Source organism: Rhinoraja longicauda, chromosome 25 (genome assembly GCF_053455715.1).
Source record: "Rhinoraja longicauda isolate Sanriku21f chromosome 25, sRhiLon1.1, whole genome shotgun sequence".
Classification (NCBI taxonomy): Eukaryota; Metazoa; Chordata; class Chondrichthyes; order Rajiformes; family Arhynchobatidae; genus Rhinoraja; species Rhinoraja longicauda.
This window is the reverse complement of record NC_135977.1, coordinates 8,756,484-8,774,715: the sequence shown is the minus strand read 5'-3', so window position 1 is coordinate 8,774,715 and position 18,232 is coordinate 8,756,484. Positions and strand designations below refer to the sequence as shown.

Genomic DNA, 18,232 nt, shown 5'->3' with positions numbered 1-18,232 from the left:
GGGGGGGGTTTATTATTTACTTAGTTTGGGAAGAGAGTTTCCATCTTTGGTTGATGGGTCATGTGGGAGAGTTTCAGTGACAGCAGGGGAGACCTGGTGATGAGGAGTGGTTAAATAAACCTTGGGGTGAAGAGTAGGGGGGGGGGCGTGGATTAGTTACAAGTTTTGTGGGGATAGGGGTCGAGGGGGGGTGGGTGGGGGTGGGTAGGGGGGGGGGGGAGAGAGAAAGATGGTGACCAAATTAACACCTCTGCAACAGGAGCTGTTGAACGCCCTGGTTGGGTCTGGGATCTCCAAGCAGACCCTGGTTGAAGCTCTCCGTGAACTCGATGCCTACCAACCGGTCAAGAGCGACGAAGGCCAGTGCTCGACGATCAGCATGCTCCCGAACGAGGGCACCAAAGCCGAGCTGCTGCCGGACCTGGGCAACGGCCACCACCCGGCCAAGCTCTCGGGCGACGAGAGCTCAGAAGACGGCGACGACGACTATGACACCCCGGCGATACTGAAGGAAGTGGACAACCTCAGCCCCGAGGAAGCGGCCCAGCAAAGAGCAATAGTAGAACACCTTCTACAGTAAGCATTCTTCTTCCATTTGCCTTTTTCTTCCTTTTGCATATATATATATATATAGAGAGAGAGAGAGAGGAATCTATCTAGTACCATCCAAAGTTTGCCCTGATCTTATGCAGCCCATTCTCTGTAACGTGTGATGAAAAGTTGCCTGTCTGAATCAGGCGTGCCACAGCTAGTTACTAATTATCCAATTGATTGTTATTTCTCTGTTCTTTTGCAAAATATAAACTAAAATAGAATAGCCATCCCTTTTTGGTTACACTTGATCATTAACTACTGATTATACAAGGCGGCCGGAAGCGTGACCGATAGGCAAAGACTGCTCAGATTAAAAGTTATTTCGTTCCCAGTTATTAATTAATTTTTTGTGTGCAAATTATATCGTTATAGGGTTTGTGCATTTCATTTGCCCTGGCATGACATGTCAAGTACGGTTAATTCTCTCAGTGGCATCGCTCTGTGTGTGTGTGTTTGAATGTTTGAGGCAGAAACAGGTGTAAGGAGAAAAAAAACAATGTCCTTTCTCGTGCACCAGAATCAAATTATTTTTTTATTTATAACTGAACTTCGAACAAGACGTGACTGTTGCTGCTGTTGCAGCTTAGCGGGTACAATTAGTACATTGCACAACAAAGCAGGTTTATAACGTAAGTCTATCATATTGCCCAAGATTATATCCAGAACTGCGAGCGTTGTTGCGGTGAAATTGGTTGTAAACGCAGAATACTACTAGATCTTTTTAACAAAAACTTCAAAGATGTTATTTTTAATGAACATCGACCTTCGCGGTATTTTGTGGATAGTTTAGATATTTATCGAGGCAGTGTTTTACCTTTAGTAATAGTGTAAAACAACACAATGCTGCTGCAAGTAAGGATTTCTGTTTGGAACATATGCCATTAGAGCACTCTTGATTCTTGAAATAATAAATTAAGCCAAATGTGGAGGTGAATAATTAGATTTATAATAAGTTTTGCTGTGTGAATGTGCGTTGAAATGGAGTTTGACTTGCAGATATTGATTTTAATGAGGCGGCAGCAGGAAATAGCCAGCAAACGCAGTGGCAGGCCAAAGTGTTTGCATGAATATAATGTTATTAAATGATTACCCCGAGCTCTCGTTTTAGAGGGGGCGAGGGTCGGTCACTTGATCGGTTGAATGGCGGGAGAAGGGGGGTTTTAACAGAGGTCGCTATCGCCGAGTTGGTCACAGGCTGAACGCGAGGGTGGAAAAGAGTGCTTGTTTGTTCCACTGCAATTTGGACTTTGCTCCAGGTGTAAGTTTTATCTGCAGCTCAGCATCAGAAGTTAAATAAAAAAAAGTAGTTCAGGGTGAATACACGGACTGCCACCTTCATTTGAGTGGCGTAGAAACAAAGAACGGCATATGCTGGCTATGACCAAAGATGGACACAAAGTGCTGGAGTACAGAAGTCTGAAGAAGAGGCCCGACCCGAATAGTCACCCATTCCTTCTCTCCAGAGATGCTGCCAGACCCGCTGAGTTACTCCAGCACTTTGTGTCTATCGTTCATTTAAACCACACTGGGGGGAAAAAGGGGCCGCTCGCTGGCAGCGAGGTTAACTTTCAAACCTTAACCCTTTTCTTTTAAATAACTGCAAATTTGCAATTCAACCAAACAGCAACTATACACAGAGAGTGGTGAATCTGTGGAATTCTCTGCCACAGAAGGTAGTTGAGGCCAGTTTATTGGCTATATGTAAGAGGGAGTTAGATGTGGCCCTTGTGGCTAAAGGGATCAGGGGGTATGGAGAGAAGGCAGGTTCGGGATACTGAGTTGGATGATCAGCCATGATCATATTGAATGGCGGTGCAGGCTCGAAGGGCCGAATGGCCTACTCCTGCACCTATTTTCTATGTTTCTATACCTGGGTGGTATCTATCCCACCTGGTATATTTCTCGCGGTTGACCTTGCTACTCTCATTGGCTGCAACCCGAGTTTTAAATGTGTAGTTAGGAACTGCAGGTGCTGGTTTACACTGAAGATAGACACAAAATGCTGGAGTAACTCAGCGGGTCAGGCAGCATCTCAGGAGCAAAAGGAATAGTTGACTTTTCGGGCCTGAACAAGAGTCTCGACCCAAAACCTCACCTATTACTTTTTCACCAGAGATGCTGCCTGACCCGCTGAGTTACTCCAGCATTTTGTGTCTATTTCCGGGATATAAATGTTCGCCTTACATTCCCGGGATCCATCCTCCAGCCCCTGAATAAACTCACTGCGAAGTTGGGCCCAGGAGTACAGAGAGGTAGCACATTAAAACTGCAAAGTTGCAAAGCGCACTTTTTTTTTTTTATTATCAAAAATATTTATTCAAAGATTAAAATAATATATACAATACAATAAAACCAAAAACAGAACCCACCACCACAATACAAGACAAACAATAAACTATTATACATACATTGATGTTACAATCCTTGTAAGGGATGCATTCAACCCCCCCCCCCTGCCCAGTGGTCCTGGAAATCCCCCAGGTTGCCCGTGGACAGAGTGTAGAAAGACTGGAGTGACTAGGCTTGTATACACTGGAATTTAGAAGGATGAGAGGGGATCTTATCGAAACGTATAAGATTATTAAGGGATTGGACACGTTAGAGGCAGGAAACATGTTCCCAATGTTGGGGGAGTCCGGAACCAGGGGCCACAGTTTAAGAATAAGGGGTAGGCCATTTAGAACAGAGATGAGGAAAAACTTTTTTAGTCAGAGAGTTGTGAATCTGTGGAATTCTCTGCCTCAGATGGCAGTGGATGCCAATTCTCTGAATACATTCAAGAGAGAGCTAGATAGAGCTCTTAAGGATAGCGGAGTCAGGGGGTATGGGGAGAAAGCAGGAACGGGGTACTGATTGAGAATGATCAGCCATGATCACATTGAATGGCGGTGCTGGCTCGAAGGGCCGAATGGCCTACTCCTGCACCTATTGTCTATTGTCTATTGTCTATTATCCCTCTCTAACACCACCACGTAACCCCAGAAAAGTGGCAGGCAGCTGTCTCAGGCAGAGCCCTCTTCCGCCTGGCGCCGCAAAGCGAAAATGAGTGTTGCTGCAAAAAGAATCATACAACACCAAAACAGGCCTTTCTGTCCACAGTGAGCATGTCAACTGTATGCACCCACTATTCCAATCTAGTATCCCTCAGCACTCAGTCCATAGCCTTCTGCACCTCTGTGAGATACTTAGTAAATGTCGGTCACAAAATCATGGAACATCAGATAGAAAGTCAGATAGAACACAGAACAGTACAGCACAGGAACAGACCCTTCAGTTCACGATGTCCCTGCTGAACATGATGCCAAGATAAACTAATCTCCTCTGCCTGCACATGATCCATGCCATGTTCACAAGTCATAGGAGCAGAGGTAAGTCATTCGGCCCATGTCTACTCCGCCATTCAATCATGGCCGATCTACCTTTTCCTCTCAACCCCATTCTCCCCATAATCCTAATCAAGAATCTTTCAATCTCTGCCGTAAAAATACCCAATGACGGCCTCCACAACTGTCTGTGGCATTGAATTCCACAGATTCACCACCCTCTTGACTAAAGAAATGTCTCTTCATCTCCTTTCAAAAGATGCATCCTTTTTTCTGATGCTACGCCTTCTGGTCCCAACTAATGGAAACATCCTCTCCGCATCCATTCTATCCAGGCCTTGCACTATTCCGTAAGTTTCAGAGGTCCCCCTTCTAAACTCCAGCGAGTACAGGCCTAGTTGACCTTAGAGTCTTGACCCGAAATGTCAGCTATTCCTTGTCTCCAGATATGCTGCCTGGCCCACTGAGTTACTCCAGCACTTTGTGCCTATCTATCTGCCTAAATGTTTCTTAAGCAATAGTACCTCAACTACATCCTCCGGCAGCTTGTTCCATACACAAATCACCCTTTGTGTAAAAAAAAGCTACCCTCAGGTTCCAATTAAAACACCCCTCACTTAAACCCATGGTCTCTGGTTTTCGATGACCCTTCTCTGGGCAAGAGTGCGCTTTTACCCGATCTATTTCTCCCATGATTTTGTACACCTCTATAAGATCACCCCTCATCCTCCTGCGCTCCTCCTCGCCTGTTTAACCTTTCCCTCTGCACAGTGGTGCAGCTGGTAGAGCTGCTGCCTCACAGCGCCAGAGATCCGAGTTCGGTCCTGACCTTGGGTGCTGCCTGTGTGGAGTTTGCACGTTCTCCCTGAGACCACCTGGGTTTCCTCCCACATCCGGAAGGTGCGCAGGTTTGCAGGTTCATTGGTCTTGGTAAATTAAATTGCCCTTCATGTGTAGGGAGTGGATGAGAAAGTGAGATAACATAGAACTGATGTGAGTGGGTGACCGATGGTCAGCGTGGACTTGGTGGGGCCAAACGGCCTATTTCCATGCTGTATCTCAAAAATCATTATTTTTAAACTAGCGAAACACCCGGCAATTTGGTGTCACGGGGAGAGGATTGATAACCCAAATGTAACAAAATGAGGAGCTATTTGCACCTAATGTGAGACTGTGCGATTGAAAAATGTCAGCGAAGAATTCATCTCTGGGCGATTTTATTTGTAAGTCAAGTCTTTAAGCAACATTTCCTTATCAATGAAATATTGCAGCTGCACTTTTAACAGCTTGACAGCAAGATTGAAGTGTGAATCGGTAGGAATAATGAAGCTTGCAACAGCCGAGCCGCTTCCCACACGTGTATTTACTAACGATCGGCTCTCTGGGAGATAACCTTTGCTGTAACATTGCATTACAAGTGTGGGCGCCCATATAACCTACCCAAGTGCCATGATTAATTCAAAAGGCTGACTTGGATTTATAGAGAGCATTTCAATGGTCTAGAATTCACAACAGATTTAAAAAGCAACTGTGCTACAGATATTGTTATAAAGTAGGAAAAATACAAGCCAGTGCTCCAAATGTCAATATATAATGGCCGGATGATTTCTTGCTGGTGACATTGGTTGAGGTATAAATACTGGCCGGAAACTCCTTCTCGTTAAAATCGGTGCTATGGGACTTTTTATTTCCCTCCACAAAGCATAGCAAGTCCCATTAAAAAGCCATGTTGGTATAGACCAAAGTTAGACACAAAGTGCTGGAGTAACTCAGTGGGTCAGGCAGCATCTCTGGAAAAAAAGGATGGGTGATGTTTCGGGTTGGGTCTGACGAAGGGTCCCGACCCGAAACATCACCCATCCTTTTTTTCCAGAGATTCTGTCTGACCCACTGAGCTACTCCAGCACTTTGTGTCTATGTCATTCAAAAGCCGTCAGTTTTAACAGCACAGCATAGAAACATAGAAACATAGGAAATATAGGTGCAGGTAGAGGCCATTTGGCCCTTCGAGCCAGCACCACCATTCATTGTGATCATGGCTGATCATCTACAGTGATCCACCTGTGCCTGCCATCTCCCCATATCGCTTGATTCCACTAGCCCCTAGAGCTCTATCTAACTCTATTTTAAATTCATCCAGTGAATTGGCCTCCACTGCCTTCAGTGGCAGAGAACTCCACAAATTCACAATTTGTTTCTTCTCGCCTCAGTTTTAAATGGCACCCCCTTTATTCGCATGTTTTCGCTACGGGGCTGGATCGTCACCCCACGCCTTTGTTTTCAAATTCCTCAGTTCTGACAACTGCCTGTGGCATCAGAGAGGACACTGGGTTCGGCAGTCACCACACCGACACTTGCCGTAGGGTAAACTCACGTGTTATGTTTTATTTACAGTGACAAAAAAAGTTTAGGGCCACAAGGGGGCGCTGTCCTGCGTCAGGCCGCATGTGCGGTGGCTCCGCCGATCTCGGGCTTGTCCCGGCAGCTCAGTCCTGGTCTTGAGTGGAGGCGCTGGTGGTCTCAGGCTTATCCTGGCGGCTCAGCTTTGTGCTTTGTGCTTGAAGAGGCGACTCTGGCAGTCTCTGGCTTATATCGGCGGCTCGGTCTTTGCCTCTGTGTGTGGCTGCAATCCACAGTCACATAACATGCAAACACCACACAAACAGTGCCTGAGGTCAGGATTGAACCCGGGTCTCTGGTGTCGTGAGGCAGCAGCTCTGTCAACCGCACCGCTGTGCTGACCTTGCGTGTTTCCTATATTTTCAGTTGTGTATCTTCAGTGATACTTGTTTATCACAGATATCCAAATGTGAGTCCTTAGGTTATAAAGGAAAGCAGATTGCATTGACAGAGTGCCTCACATGACCGAGGACCCTCATGGCCAATGGGACACTTACCAGAACAATTGCTCTTCTTTGAAAAAGAACTGTGGGATCTGTCGTATGTAACTGAGCATTGGTTTAATATCTCATCTGATGGACACCACACATTAAATGCTGGTGTCATCTAAGATTTAGTACTCCCATCCTGAGAGTGGGATTTGAAGTCCCAAGTAAATTAGAAGGAAGAATGATACAACTGAGATATGGCTGAGTCTAGAAGAAAAGAGTCAAGTCAAGAGCATTTAATTATCATGTATACTGACAACAGAACAATGACAATCTTACTTGCAACAGCATAGCAGTTCTGTATTCCCTTGTTAGTAATGTCTGGATTCTTTCTCTTCCCCATTATCCCTATCACATACCTCACTATTGTTCACAATGTCAGTTGGAAGACTGGGTCTGTTCTATCCTCGCTACAAAGCTTAGTCTCTCCACAAATACATTAGAAAATAGCTTACCATAATCACCATAATATTGCCTCCCTTCCCCCAAATTACACTGATTACACCGCTCTCAATCCAAACAGTGTCTCGGTTATATATTCCCACCCTCCCATGGGGAAATGAAACACAGGACGGAGAGAAGTGGGTGAAGAAGAGTAACGACCACAACTGAAGCGCCTTTGTTAAAGGAGGCAATTGGTTGTTGTGAAAGGCTCTTTACATCATGAACCCTCCATCCACGCCAGCACAGAACTGTTGACAAACACTTACTGTGCTGCATATAATGGATGCTGCAAAGAGAAGTGAACTCTGAACGCTGTCACACTCTCTCAGAATGGGAATGTTGAAGTACTTTCCCCAGTCGTTGAACTGAATTAGATCTTATATTTCAATTCTCCTCAGTGTGAGCTCTGCCTTTTAGTATCAGGCAATTGTTTGGGAATATTCTCTTTGAACGTTGGGTTGAACTGATGCCAAATGATCACGGCTTGTTTGCACTTCCCACTGGGTTAACAATCCTTGCTCCACAAGGAATTTTGTGCTGTTTGTAAGACTCTTAAGGAAGTAGAGAGCAGTGACAATCGGAAGCTATATCACATTGGTTCTGTTTCCCTATATAAAGGACAAGCCAAAGACCATGGTTTTGGTACAGCTTCATCCAAGACCGCAAAAAATTGTCGAGAATTGCAAACACAGCCCAGACTATCATGCAAGCCAACCTCCCTTCCATTGACTCCATCTACACTGCACGTTGCCTTGGCGAGGCCAGCAGTCTAATCAAGGATGGGGTTCACCCCGGTCACTCCCTCTTCTCCCCTCTCCCATCAGGCAACAGGTGCAGAAGTGTAAAAACGCACACCTCCAGAGTCAGGGATAATTCCATCCCAGTTGTTACCGGTCAACTGAACCGTCCTCTCACGTTCAGATCTTCAACTGACCATCCTAGAGAGCGGTCCTGACCTACCATCCACCTCATTGAGACCCTCGGACTATCTTTAATCGGATTTTACTGGACTTTACCTTGCACTAAACATCAATGCCTTATCCTTTATCTATGCACTGTGTGCTTGATTGTAATCATATATAGTCTTTCTGCTGACTGGATAGCATGCAACAAAAAAGTTTTTCACTGTACCGCGGTGCACGTGACAATAATCTAAACTAAACTAAACCAAACTAAACTACAATCAAGCCAAACCCGGGTACAATAGGTAGAGCAATGAGAAAAATACAGAGTGCAGAGTATAGTTCTGAACATTGTAGCGCATCAGTTCCAGAGACAAAGTCCAATGTCCACAATGGGGTCAAGGTGAATCGGACGGTACGCTAGTTTATGAAAGGACCGTTCAGAAGCCTGATAATAGAGGGGAAGAAGCCGCTCCTGAGTCTGGTGGCGCGCGCATTCAAGCTTCTGTATCTTCTACCCTACAGGATTGGGGAGAAGAAGGAATGACTGGGGTGGGACAAATCTTTGATTAAGTCCGCTGCTTTTCAGAGGCAGTGTGAAGCGCAGATGAAGTCAATGGTGGGAAGTCTGGTCTGTTTGATGCAATAGGCTACTTAGTTTAAGTGATTGATTTTTTGCTTGTACATCTCTGACAGCATATTATTCACTTTGGAAACTGTATTTGGCTTGGGGTGGCTGCCTTTTCTGATTAGTGCTGAGTGACATCTAATGGATAGTGCGAATGTGAATGAAATCTACTTCAAACTCATCTGTTACATCGGACATACGTGAATAGTTGAATGACTCAATCCAAAACCATACGTACTTTTAGTTTAGTTTAGTGATACAGAACAGAAACAGGCCCAGCGGCCCCCCACGACGACCAGCGATCCCCACACATGAACTACCCGACACAGACCTGGGACAATTTTACATTTATACCAAGCCAATTAACCTACAAACCTGTACGTCTTTGGAGTGTGGGAGGAAGCCAAAGATCTCAGAGAAAAACCACGCAGGCCACGGGGAGAACGTACAAACTCTGTACTGCCAGCACCCGTAGTCAGGATTGAACCCGGGGGGCTGGTGCTGGAAGCCAGCAACTCTACTGCTGCACCACCGTTCAGTTTTCATTTTGCAAAGAGGTCGGATGAATAGAGCTCACATTTCTTCATTGATATGAATTTACTGGAGATATTAGCAGCAAATTTTCAATTACCATGAATTCATCCAACCTGCGATGCAAATCTATCCCTCTGAGCCTTCCTCAATATCTCCCTTCTTTGACAGACAATGTGTGTTATGTAGTCAATTAAATAAAGATACCATTAAGGAAAAGGGAATATACTTGTAACTTCTATGCCTGAATGCACTTAAATTGAATAATTAATATGTTCGTTCGCAATTAAGTTAGCTGACTGTTGAATTTCTTTTGTAAATTTGCGACTGTAAGCTCTCTCTTGACACAAGACAACCAAAGGCTCCTAAAGAAGTGATTAAATATGCCTTATATTTAATGACAAGTGTTGAGTGGAAATCAATGAAGCAAGAGGCTAAGGTATGTAATCTCTGGGAGGAGCACTGGTGTTCAATCGCGAGACGACAGATTTTGACTTCCTTCATAAGTACATACGTCATTGGAGCAGAATTAAGCTATAAGTTCATAAGTTCTAGGAGCAGAATTAGGCCATTCGGCCCATCAAGTCTACTCCGCCATTCAATCATGGCTGATCTATCTCTCCCTCACAACCCCATTCTCCTGCCTTCTCCCCATAACCCTTGACACCTTTACTAATCAAAAATCTGTCAATATCTGCCTTAAAAATATCCATTGACTTGGCCTCCACAGCCGTCTGTGGCAATGAGTTCAACAGATTCACCACCCTCTGACTAAATAAATTCTTCCACATTTCCTTTCTAAAGATATGTCCTTTTATTCTGAGGCCCTGACCTCTAGTCCTAGACTCTCCCACTAGCGGAAACATCCTCTCCACATTCACTATATCCAGGCCATTTGGACCATCGCGTCTAGTCCACCATTCAATCAAGACTGATCTATCTTTGCCGCTCAACCCCATTCTCCTGCCTTCTCCCCACTATTCAGTCACGTTAGTTGGCAGCTGAAAGGGGATCTACTTTCATCTGGCCTTGTCTGGAGCAATGCCAGTTATCACCCGCTAAAGGTAAAAATAGATTGTGAAAAACTCTAAACATCACAACTTATTTTATTCCATTTACTGTACGTTCCTCCCATGTGTGGTTTTAGCTGTTCAGCTGAATTAGTCAATTTAGCAAATGACAATCCATTTTGAAGGTTTGGGTTTAGGTTTATTGTTGTCACGTATACTAAGGTATCCAAACAGATTAAATAATACTATTCATAAATACAATCAAATCAAACTCATGTACAATACATAGAGCAAAGGGATGTAGTTCTCAGCAGTATAGCGCACCAGTTCAATAGACAAAGTCCAATGTCGGCATTGGGATAGAGGTGCCTGTAGCACAGTGGCGCAGCGGGAGAGTTGATGCCTGACAGTGTCAGAGACCTGGGTTCGATCCCAACTACGCATGCTGTCTGTGTGGAGTTTGTACGTACTCGTTGTGACAGCGTGAGGTTTCTCCGAGCGCTCCGATTTACTCCCACACGCCAAACATGTACGGGGTTGTACGTTAATTGTCTTCTGTAATTTGTAAATTGGCTCTAATGCATCGTAATAGTGTACGGCACAGACTCGGTGGGCCGAAGGGTGGGTTTCCGCACTGTATCTCCAAGGTACTAAAGTAAAGGTGAATCAGACCACACCCTAGCTTATGGAGGGACTGTTCAGAACAGTTACTTCCCAGCTGTTATCAGGCAACTGGATGGTCCTCTCATCAGCCAGGGTGTGATCCTGACCTCCCATCTACCTCATTGGAGACCTGTGAACTATCCTCAATCGGTTATAGGTTGTAGGATAGAAGTGGTGTATGGGCGCTCACTGGTCAGCGAGGACTCGGTGGGCTAAAGGGCCTGTTTCCATATCATATCTCTAAACTAAACTAAACAAAGTCCTTGCATTGCATTTTCCACCCAGCCTGTGCATTCTGGCCAAACTGGCCACAGTTCACAACTCTGTACTTCTTAGTTACTGTGTTCGTTCAGTCTTAACTTTCAGTCCTTTCTCTTCATTAACAAAGGAGCCATTGAAAGGAGAGGAGTGGGAGAGGGGACAAGATCAATCAAGAAGTGATGCAGAGCAGATAGCAAGATGGGTTTTTCAGTGGGCGCTGTGTGTGGGAGGGAGGGATGGATGTGGGAGATGAGACATTCCACAGATCATCCGTGAATGAATGGGTGAAGATGCTGGACTGATGCAGTCAACACAATGGCGGGTGGTTCTGATCGACCGATTCCAGCATGGAACTGGGTATGAAGGATTGTAGGCGCTTTCAAGAAACTGTGCGGTTGCGATAGGAAAAATAGTTAGAGGAGAGAGGAGAATGGAGAGGTGAGGTGAATTGTTGAAGAGACAGCAAGTCTTTGCACTTCATTCCCCGCTCCTATGAAAGCTGCTCATTGCCACAATGCAGCTGTGTGGGGTTTCAAAGCCTGCCAGATTGCCCGAGGATGAATGTCTCCGATTGCACTTCCCTGAGAACAAAGCAGCTGGAAAATCATACTTGGCAAGGTATCACAACGTCAACGCTGAGCTGAAGTACTGAGTGAATCCTGCCGCTGTATAAATCTCTGGCGCATCTGCAACGCGAGCATTTAGAAACTTGAGTCCCTGTGCCAGGAAAGCAGAGAAGCCCAGAGTGTGCAGCAGATCCAGTGTGCCCCCCTCTTAAACCTCACACCCACCTACACTCACACACTCACCTACACTCACACACCCACCTACACTCACACACCCGCCTACACTCTCACACCCACCTACACTCACACACCCACCTACACTCACACACCCACCTACACTCACACACCCACCTACACTCACACACCCACCTACACTCACACACCCACCTACACTCACACACCCGCCTACACTCTCACACCCACCTACACTCACACACCCACCTACACTCTCACACCCACCTACACTCTCACACCCACCTACACTCACACACCCACCTACACTCACACCCATCTACACTCTCATACTTACTTACACTCACACACCCACCTACACTCACACCCACCTACACTCACACACCCACCTACACTCTCACACACCCACCTACACTCACACCCACCTACTCTCACACCCACCTACACTCACACCCACCTACATTCACACCCATCTACTCTCACACCCACCTACACTCACACCCACCTACTCTCACACCCACCTACACTCACACCCACTGACTCTCACACCCACCTACTCTCTCACACCCACCTACTCTCTCACACCCACCTACTCTCACACCCACCTACACTCACACCCACCTACATTCACACTCATCTACTCACACCCACCTACACTCACACCCACCTACTCTCACACCCACCTACACTCACACCCACTGACTCTCACACCCACCTACTCTCTCACACCCACCTACTCTCTCACACCCACCTACACTCACACCCACCTACACTCACACACCCACCTGCACTCACACCCACCTACACTCTCACACCTACCTACACTCTCACACCCACCTACACTCTCACACCCACCTACTCTCACACCCACCTACTCTCACACCCACCTACACTCACACCCATCTACACTCTCATACTTACCTACACTCACACCCACCTACACTCACACCCACTGACTCTCACACCCACCTACTCTTTCACACCCACCTACACTCTCACACCCACCTCTCTCACACCCACCTCTCACACACTCACCTACACTCTCACACCCACCTACACTCACACCCACCTCTCTCACACCCACCTGCACTCACACCCACCTACACTCTCACACCGACCTACTCTCACACCCACCTACACTCTCACACCGACCTACTCTCACACCCACCTACACACTCACACCCACCTACACTCACACCCACCTACACTCAAACCCACCTCCCCCCTCATACCCACCTCCCCCTGACACCCACAAAGGAATTCCTCCTCAACTCCTTTCTGAAGATATGTCCTTTTATTCTGAGGCTGGGGGCTTCTGGTCCTGTACTCTCCATATTCACTCTGTCCAGGCAAGATTTTGGTTGTCTTAGCTTGGACAACAGTATGGTGTGGTGATCTTTAGCTTTTAATGAAATCTGCCTGCTTCAGAATCAATTAACTTTAGTTAAAGGAAGATTAAGTGGGTTCTAGAGTCATACTGCAGAGAAACTATTCGGCAAGTTTCAATGAGGTCCCCCCTCATCCTTCTAAACTCCAGCGAGTACAGGCCCACTGCTTTCAAACGGTCATCATATGTTAACCCAATCATTCCTGGGATCATTCCCGTAGAGGGAATGGAAAGAAGTCATAGAGTGATGCAGCGTGGAAACAGGCCCTTTGGCCCAACTTGCCCACACCGGCCAACATGTCCCAGCTATATTAGTCCCTCCTGCCCGCGTTTGGCCCATGCCCCTCCAAACCTGCCCTATCCATGTACCTGTCTAACTGTTTCCTATACGTTGGGATAGTTGGCGTTGTGATGGAAGCGTTGAGGTTGGGCTCACAGCCTGGTTGTTTCTTTTTGCCTTGTGTGCAGGGAGGACCCATGGAGGGCGGCGAAGATGATCAAGTGTTACATGCAGCAGCACAACATCCCACAGCGCGAGGTGGTGGACACCACCGGCCTGAACCAGTCCCACCTGTCACAGCACCTGAACAAGGGAACGCCCATGAAAAACCAGAAACGGGCCGCGCTCTACACCTGGTACTTCCGCAAGCAGAGGGAGATCATGCAGCGTAAGTCTCGTTCCCTTTAACTCCTGGTACAGTAAGCCTGCGTGATCCCACCCCATGGGGGGTGCGGGAAAGGTGTCCGTTATTGCCGATTGTCCGCTATAACCAAGTAAGTTATTATCATTGAATAAGTAGTAGAAACAAATGATTTCAGTTGCTAGTTAATACACAAAAGGACATAAAGCGTTGGAGTAACTCAGCCATTCAGGCCTGTACTCGCTGGAGTTTGGAAGGATGAAGGGGGGGACCTCATTGAATCTTACCGAGTAGTGAAAGGCCTGGTTACAGTGGATGTGGAGAGGATGTTTCCAACAGTGGGAGAGTACTGGACGAGAGGGCACAGCCTTAGAATAAAAGGACGGACCTTTAGAAAGGAGATAAGGAGGATTTTCTTTAGTCAGAGGGTGGTGGAATTCATTGCCACAGACGGTTGTGGAGGCCACGTCATTGGGTATTTTTAAAGCGGGTTCTTGATTAGTAAGGGTGTGAAGGTTTATGGGGAGACAGCAGGAGAATGGGGTTGAGAGGGAAAGAAGATAGATCAGCCATGATTGAATGGCAGAGTAGACTCCATGGGCCAAATGGCCTATTTCTGGTCTGAACTTATGAACTTATGAAATTATGAGTGTTTTATTGCCTCTGGGGTAATATGTCTCCTCATTCCCTGGTGGAATGTTTCTCTGCCCTGAGTCTTTTCTCTGGTGTGAAGTTCCCTTAAATAATGTCTAATGAAGTGTATTATTAATTTTAATTTGTGAAGAGCAATTTGTGAAGCCTCACTGGCCTTATAAATGAAATTCTGCCTCCACTACCACCCCTGGCATCTTGTTCCAGGTACCCACCAACCTCTCCCTGTAAAAAACCTTGCCCCACACCTCCCCATTAAACTTCACTCCTCTGACCTGAAAGCCATGCCCTCTAGTCTTTGTCATTTCCACCCTGGGGATATAAGATTATCCCTGACTACCTTATTCATGTCTCTCTTCATGCTGAATAGTTCTAGTTTAGTTTTAGTTTCGTTTGGTTGAGAGATACAGCGGGGAAACAGGCCCTTCGGCCCACCGTGTCCGCGCCGACCAGCGATCCCCGCACATTAACACTATCCTATGCACATCCTCGGGGCAGTTTACATTTACAGAAAGCCAATTAACCTACAAACCTGTACGTCTTTGGAGTGTGGGAGGAAGCCGAAGATCTCGAAGAAAACCCACAGGGAGAACGTACAAACACCGTACAGACAAGCACCCATAGTCGGGATCGAACTATATCCCGTAGTGGGGATGTGACAAGTCACAGTGATGTTCTTTGTTTTGCATCCCCAAGGTGTTCTCCCTCTTGGCGCTCCCCCCATGCCGGGTCTCCCTGTGTTCTCCTTCTTGGCGCCCCCCCCCCCACGTTGGATCCTCCTTTGTTCTCGGTGGTCTCCCCACACCGGGTCTCCTTTGTTCTCGGCGGCGCGCCCATCATCTAGCACCCACGTGCCCTGTCCTCGACCAATGACGCCACCCCCGACCTTGACCGACCTTTCTCCTGTGATCCAATCCTCTCATAATAAAGGTTAACAAACCATTTTTCCCTCATAATCACATGCTGCATCGATGTGTTGGCCCTCATTGACGCCTGTGTGTGTAAAACACTCAAATCCCTCTGAACCCGGGCCTGCGTGCATTCAATAAGGATTTCTCTAGTCAGAGGGCAGTGAATCTGTGAAATTCATTCCCGCAGAAGGCTGTGGAGGCCAAGTCAATGGATATTTTTAAGGTAGAGATCGATAGATTCTTGATTAGTAAGGGTGTCAGGGGTTATGGGGAGAAGGCAGGAGAGTGGGGTTAGGAGGAAAAGATAGATCAGCCGAGATTGAATGGCAGAGTAGACTTGATGGGCCGAACAGCCCAATCCTGCTCCCATCACTTATGACGTTACGACCTGCCCGGATTAGTCATCTTAATGAGCGGTGGAGTGAGCTTGGAGAGCTGCATTTCCACATCACTACTCCTGCTTCAAAGCGTTCTGTTACTACGTTTCTCTGGCAACTATCTTGCATATTTCAGGCTGATTATGTGGAATCAGTTTATGGTCAGAATGATATCTTGCTACAAGGAGGATCCACCCACCTCCAATGCTTCTCCGCCCTCATTCATTACAAGTAAATAGTCTCATAGCGTGCGACAGGGATTCCATCCACATAAGCCTGAACCAGCCCGATAGCGTGACCCTTTTTTACTTTGATAGGCGGCGACTCCCGTATACACCCTGGGTGAGGTCCACTGTATGATTAAACCGGGTTGTACGCAACACAAAGCATCTCACTGCACCTAGGTGTATGTGACAATAAAGTACCATTGAATGTGCTCGAAGGAACCGCAGCTTACAACCCAGCGGTATCAATGTTGGTTTCTCTCGCTTCAAGTAACCCTCGCACCCCCCCTCTCTCCGTCCCTCCTCTACCCAAGTTGTACGTGCTTCAAAGTCGTCCGGTTGAGTCTCATTATCTGTAACTCGTTTTCACCTAACCCACAGCCAACGGCCTGGTCCCTTTATCATCGTTACTCTTTTGCATCTCTTTCATTCATTTGTTCCATATCTCTCTGTATCACCATCTATATCTCTCGTTTCCCTTTCCTCTGACTCTCAGTTTGGTCTCGACCCTGAATCGTCCAGAGATGCTGCCTGACCTGCTGAGTTACTCCAGCTTTTTGTCATAGAGTCATAGAGCGATACAGTGTGGAAACAGGCCCTTCGGCCCAACTTGCCCACAACGGCCAACATGTCCCACCTACACTAGTCCCACCTGCCCGCATTTGATCCATATCCCTCCAAACCTGTCCTATCCACGTACCTGTCTAACAGTTTCTTAAATGTTGGGGTAGTCTCTGCCTCAACTACCTCCACTGGCAGCTCGTTCCATACACCCACCACCCTCTGTGTGGAAAAAGTTACCCCTCAGATTCTTATTAAATCTTTTCCCCTTCACCTTGAACCTATGTCCTCTGATCCTCGATTCCCCTACTCTGGGCAAGAGACTCTCTACGTCTACCCGATCTATTCCTCTCATGATTTTGTACACCTCTATAAGATCACCCCTCGTCCTCCTGCGCTCCAAGGAACAGAGTCCCAGCCTGCTCAACCTCTCCCTGTAGCTTGGCGTTATGACCATGGATTAGCAATTAAGATTCAGTTTGCACTCTTAATTTTAGTCTTAGTCATTGTTAAAATGTGTCGATCTTCTGCCATAAAGATGGTTGATTTGGCCATCACCTCCATGGAGAACTGGCATCGCATGTTAATCCTGGTATCATTTTCTCTCCACTTCCTTCAAATGGGTCATCTGTTTTTTTGCCACCTTTTACTGCTAATGGGCATTGCCTAGATACACTTCCAAAAGGTCTCCCGTGGGAACATGCATTTTGCATAAAATACTTTGCAAGGCCTTTGATGTTGTCTTGCTGTCTTCAAATTATACATGACTCATCAAAGCTATGCAGTGTGTGGTGTATGACTACATTCTGATGGAACTTAGAACAGTTCAGCACAAGAACTGGCCCTGCGGCCCACAATGTTTGTGCCCGACATGATGCCAAGTTAACCTGATCTCATCTGCCTGTACGTGATCCATAGCCCTCTGTTCCCTGCCCTTCCATGTGCCTATGCAAAAGCCTCTTAAACACCACTATCGTATCTGCCTCCACCACCCCCCCCTGGCAGGGGCCCTCATCACTCTCAGTGTAAAAAAACCTGCCCCCAACACCTCCATTAACCCCCCCCTCTCAATTTACAGCTATGCCCTCTAGCGGTGGACAATTCCACCCTGTGAAAAGGTTCTGATTGTCTGCCCTATCTATGTCTCTCATAATTCTATATATTTCTATCAAGTCTTCCCTCAACCTCTGACATTCCAGAGAAAACAAACCAAATGTACCCAACCTCTGAGACTCTCTAATCCAGGCAGCATTCTGGAAAACCTCCTCTTCACCCTCACCAAAGCCTCTACATCTTTGCTGTAATGGGGGCCGACCAGAACTGTATTCAATACTCCAAATGCGGCTTCACCAAGTCCTGCGGAGCTGCATCATGACTTCCTGACACTTGTGTTCAATGCCTCCAGCAATGAAGATCGACACAAAACGCTGGAGTAACTCAGCAGGTCAGGCAGCACCTAGAGAAATAGGTGACGTTTC

At 46.7% G+C, this 18,232-nt stretch overlaps 1 protein-coding gene across 1 annotated transcript in view; it reads left to right on the top strand.

Annotated features, from left to right (window-relative positions):
• Positions 1-229: 229 nt before the first annotated feature.
• Positions 230-18,232, top strand: part of hnf1a (HNF1 homeobox a) — a 92,624-nt gene continuing 74,621 nt past the window's right edge. The window contains exons 1-2 of the mRNA XM_078421450.1: positions 230-576; positions 13,858-14,057. Coding sequence (XP_078277576.1) covers positions 230-576; positions 13,858-14,057 — 547 coding nt within the window. The remainder of the gene's footprint in view (positions 577-13,857; positions 14,058-18,232) is intronic.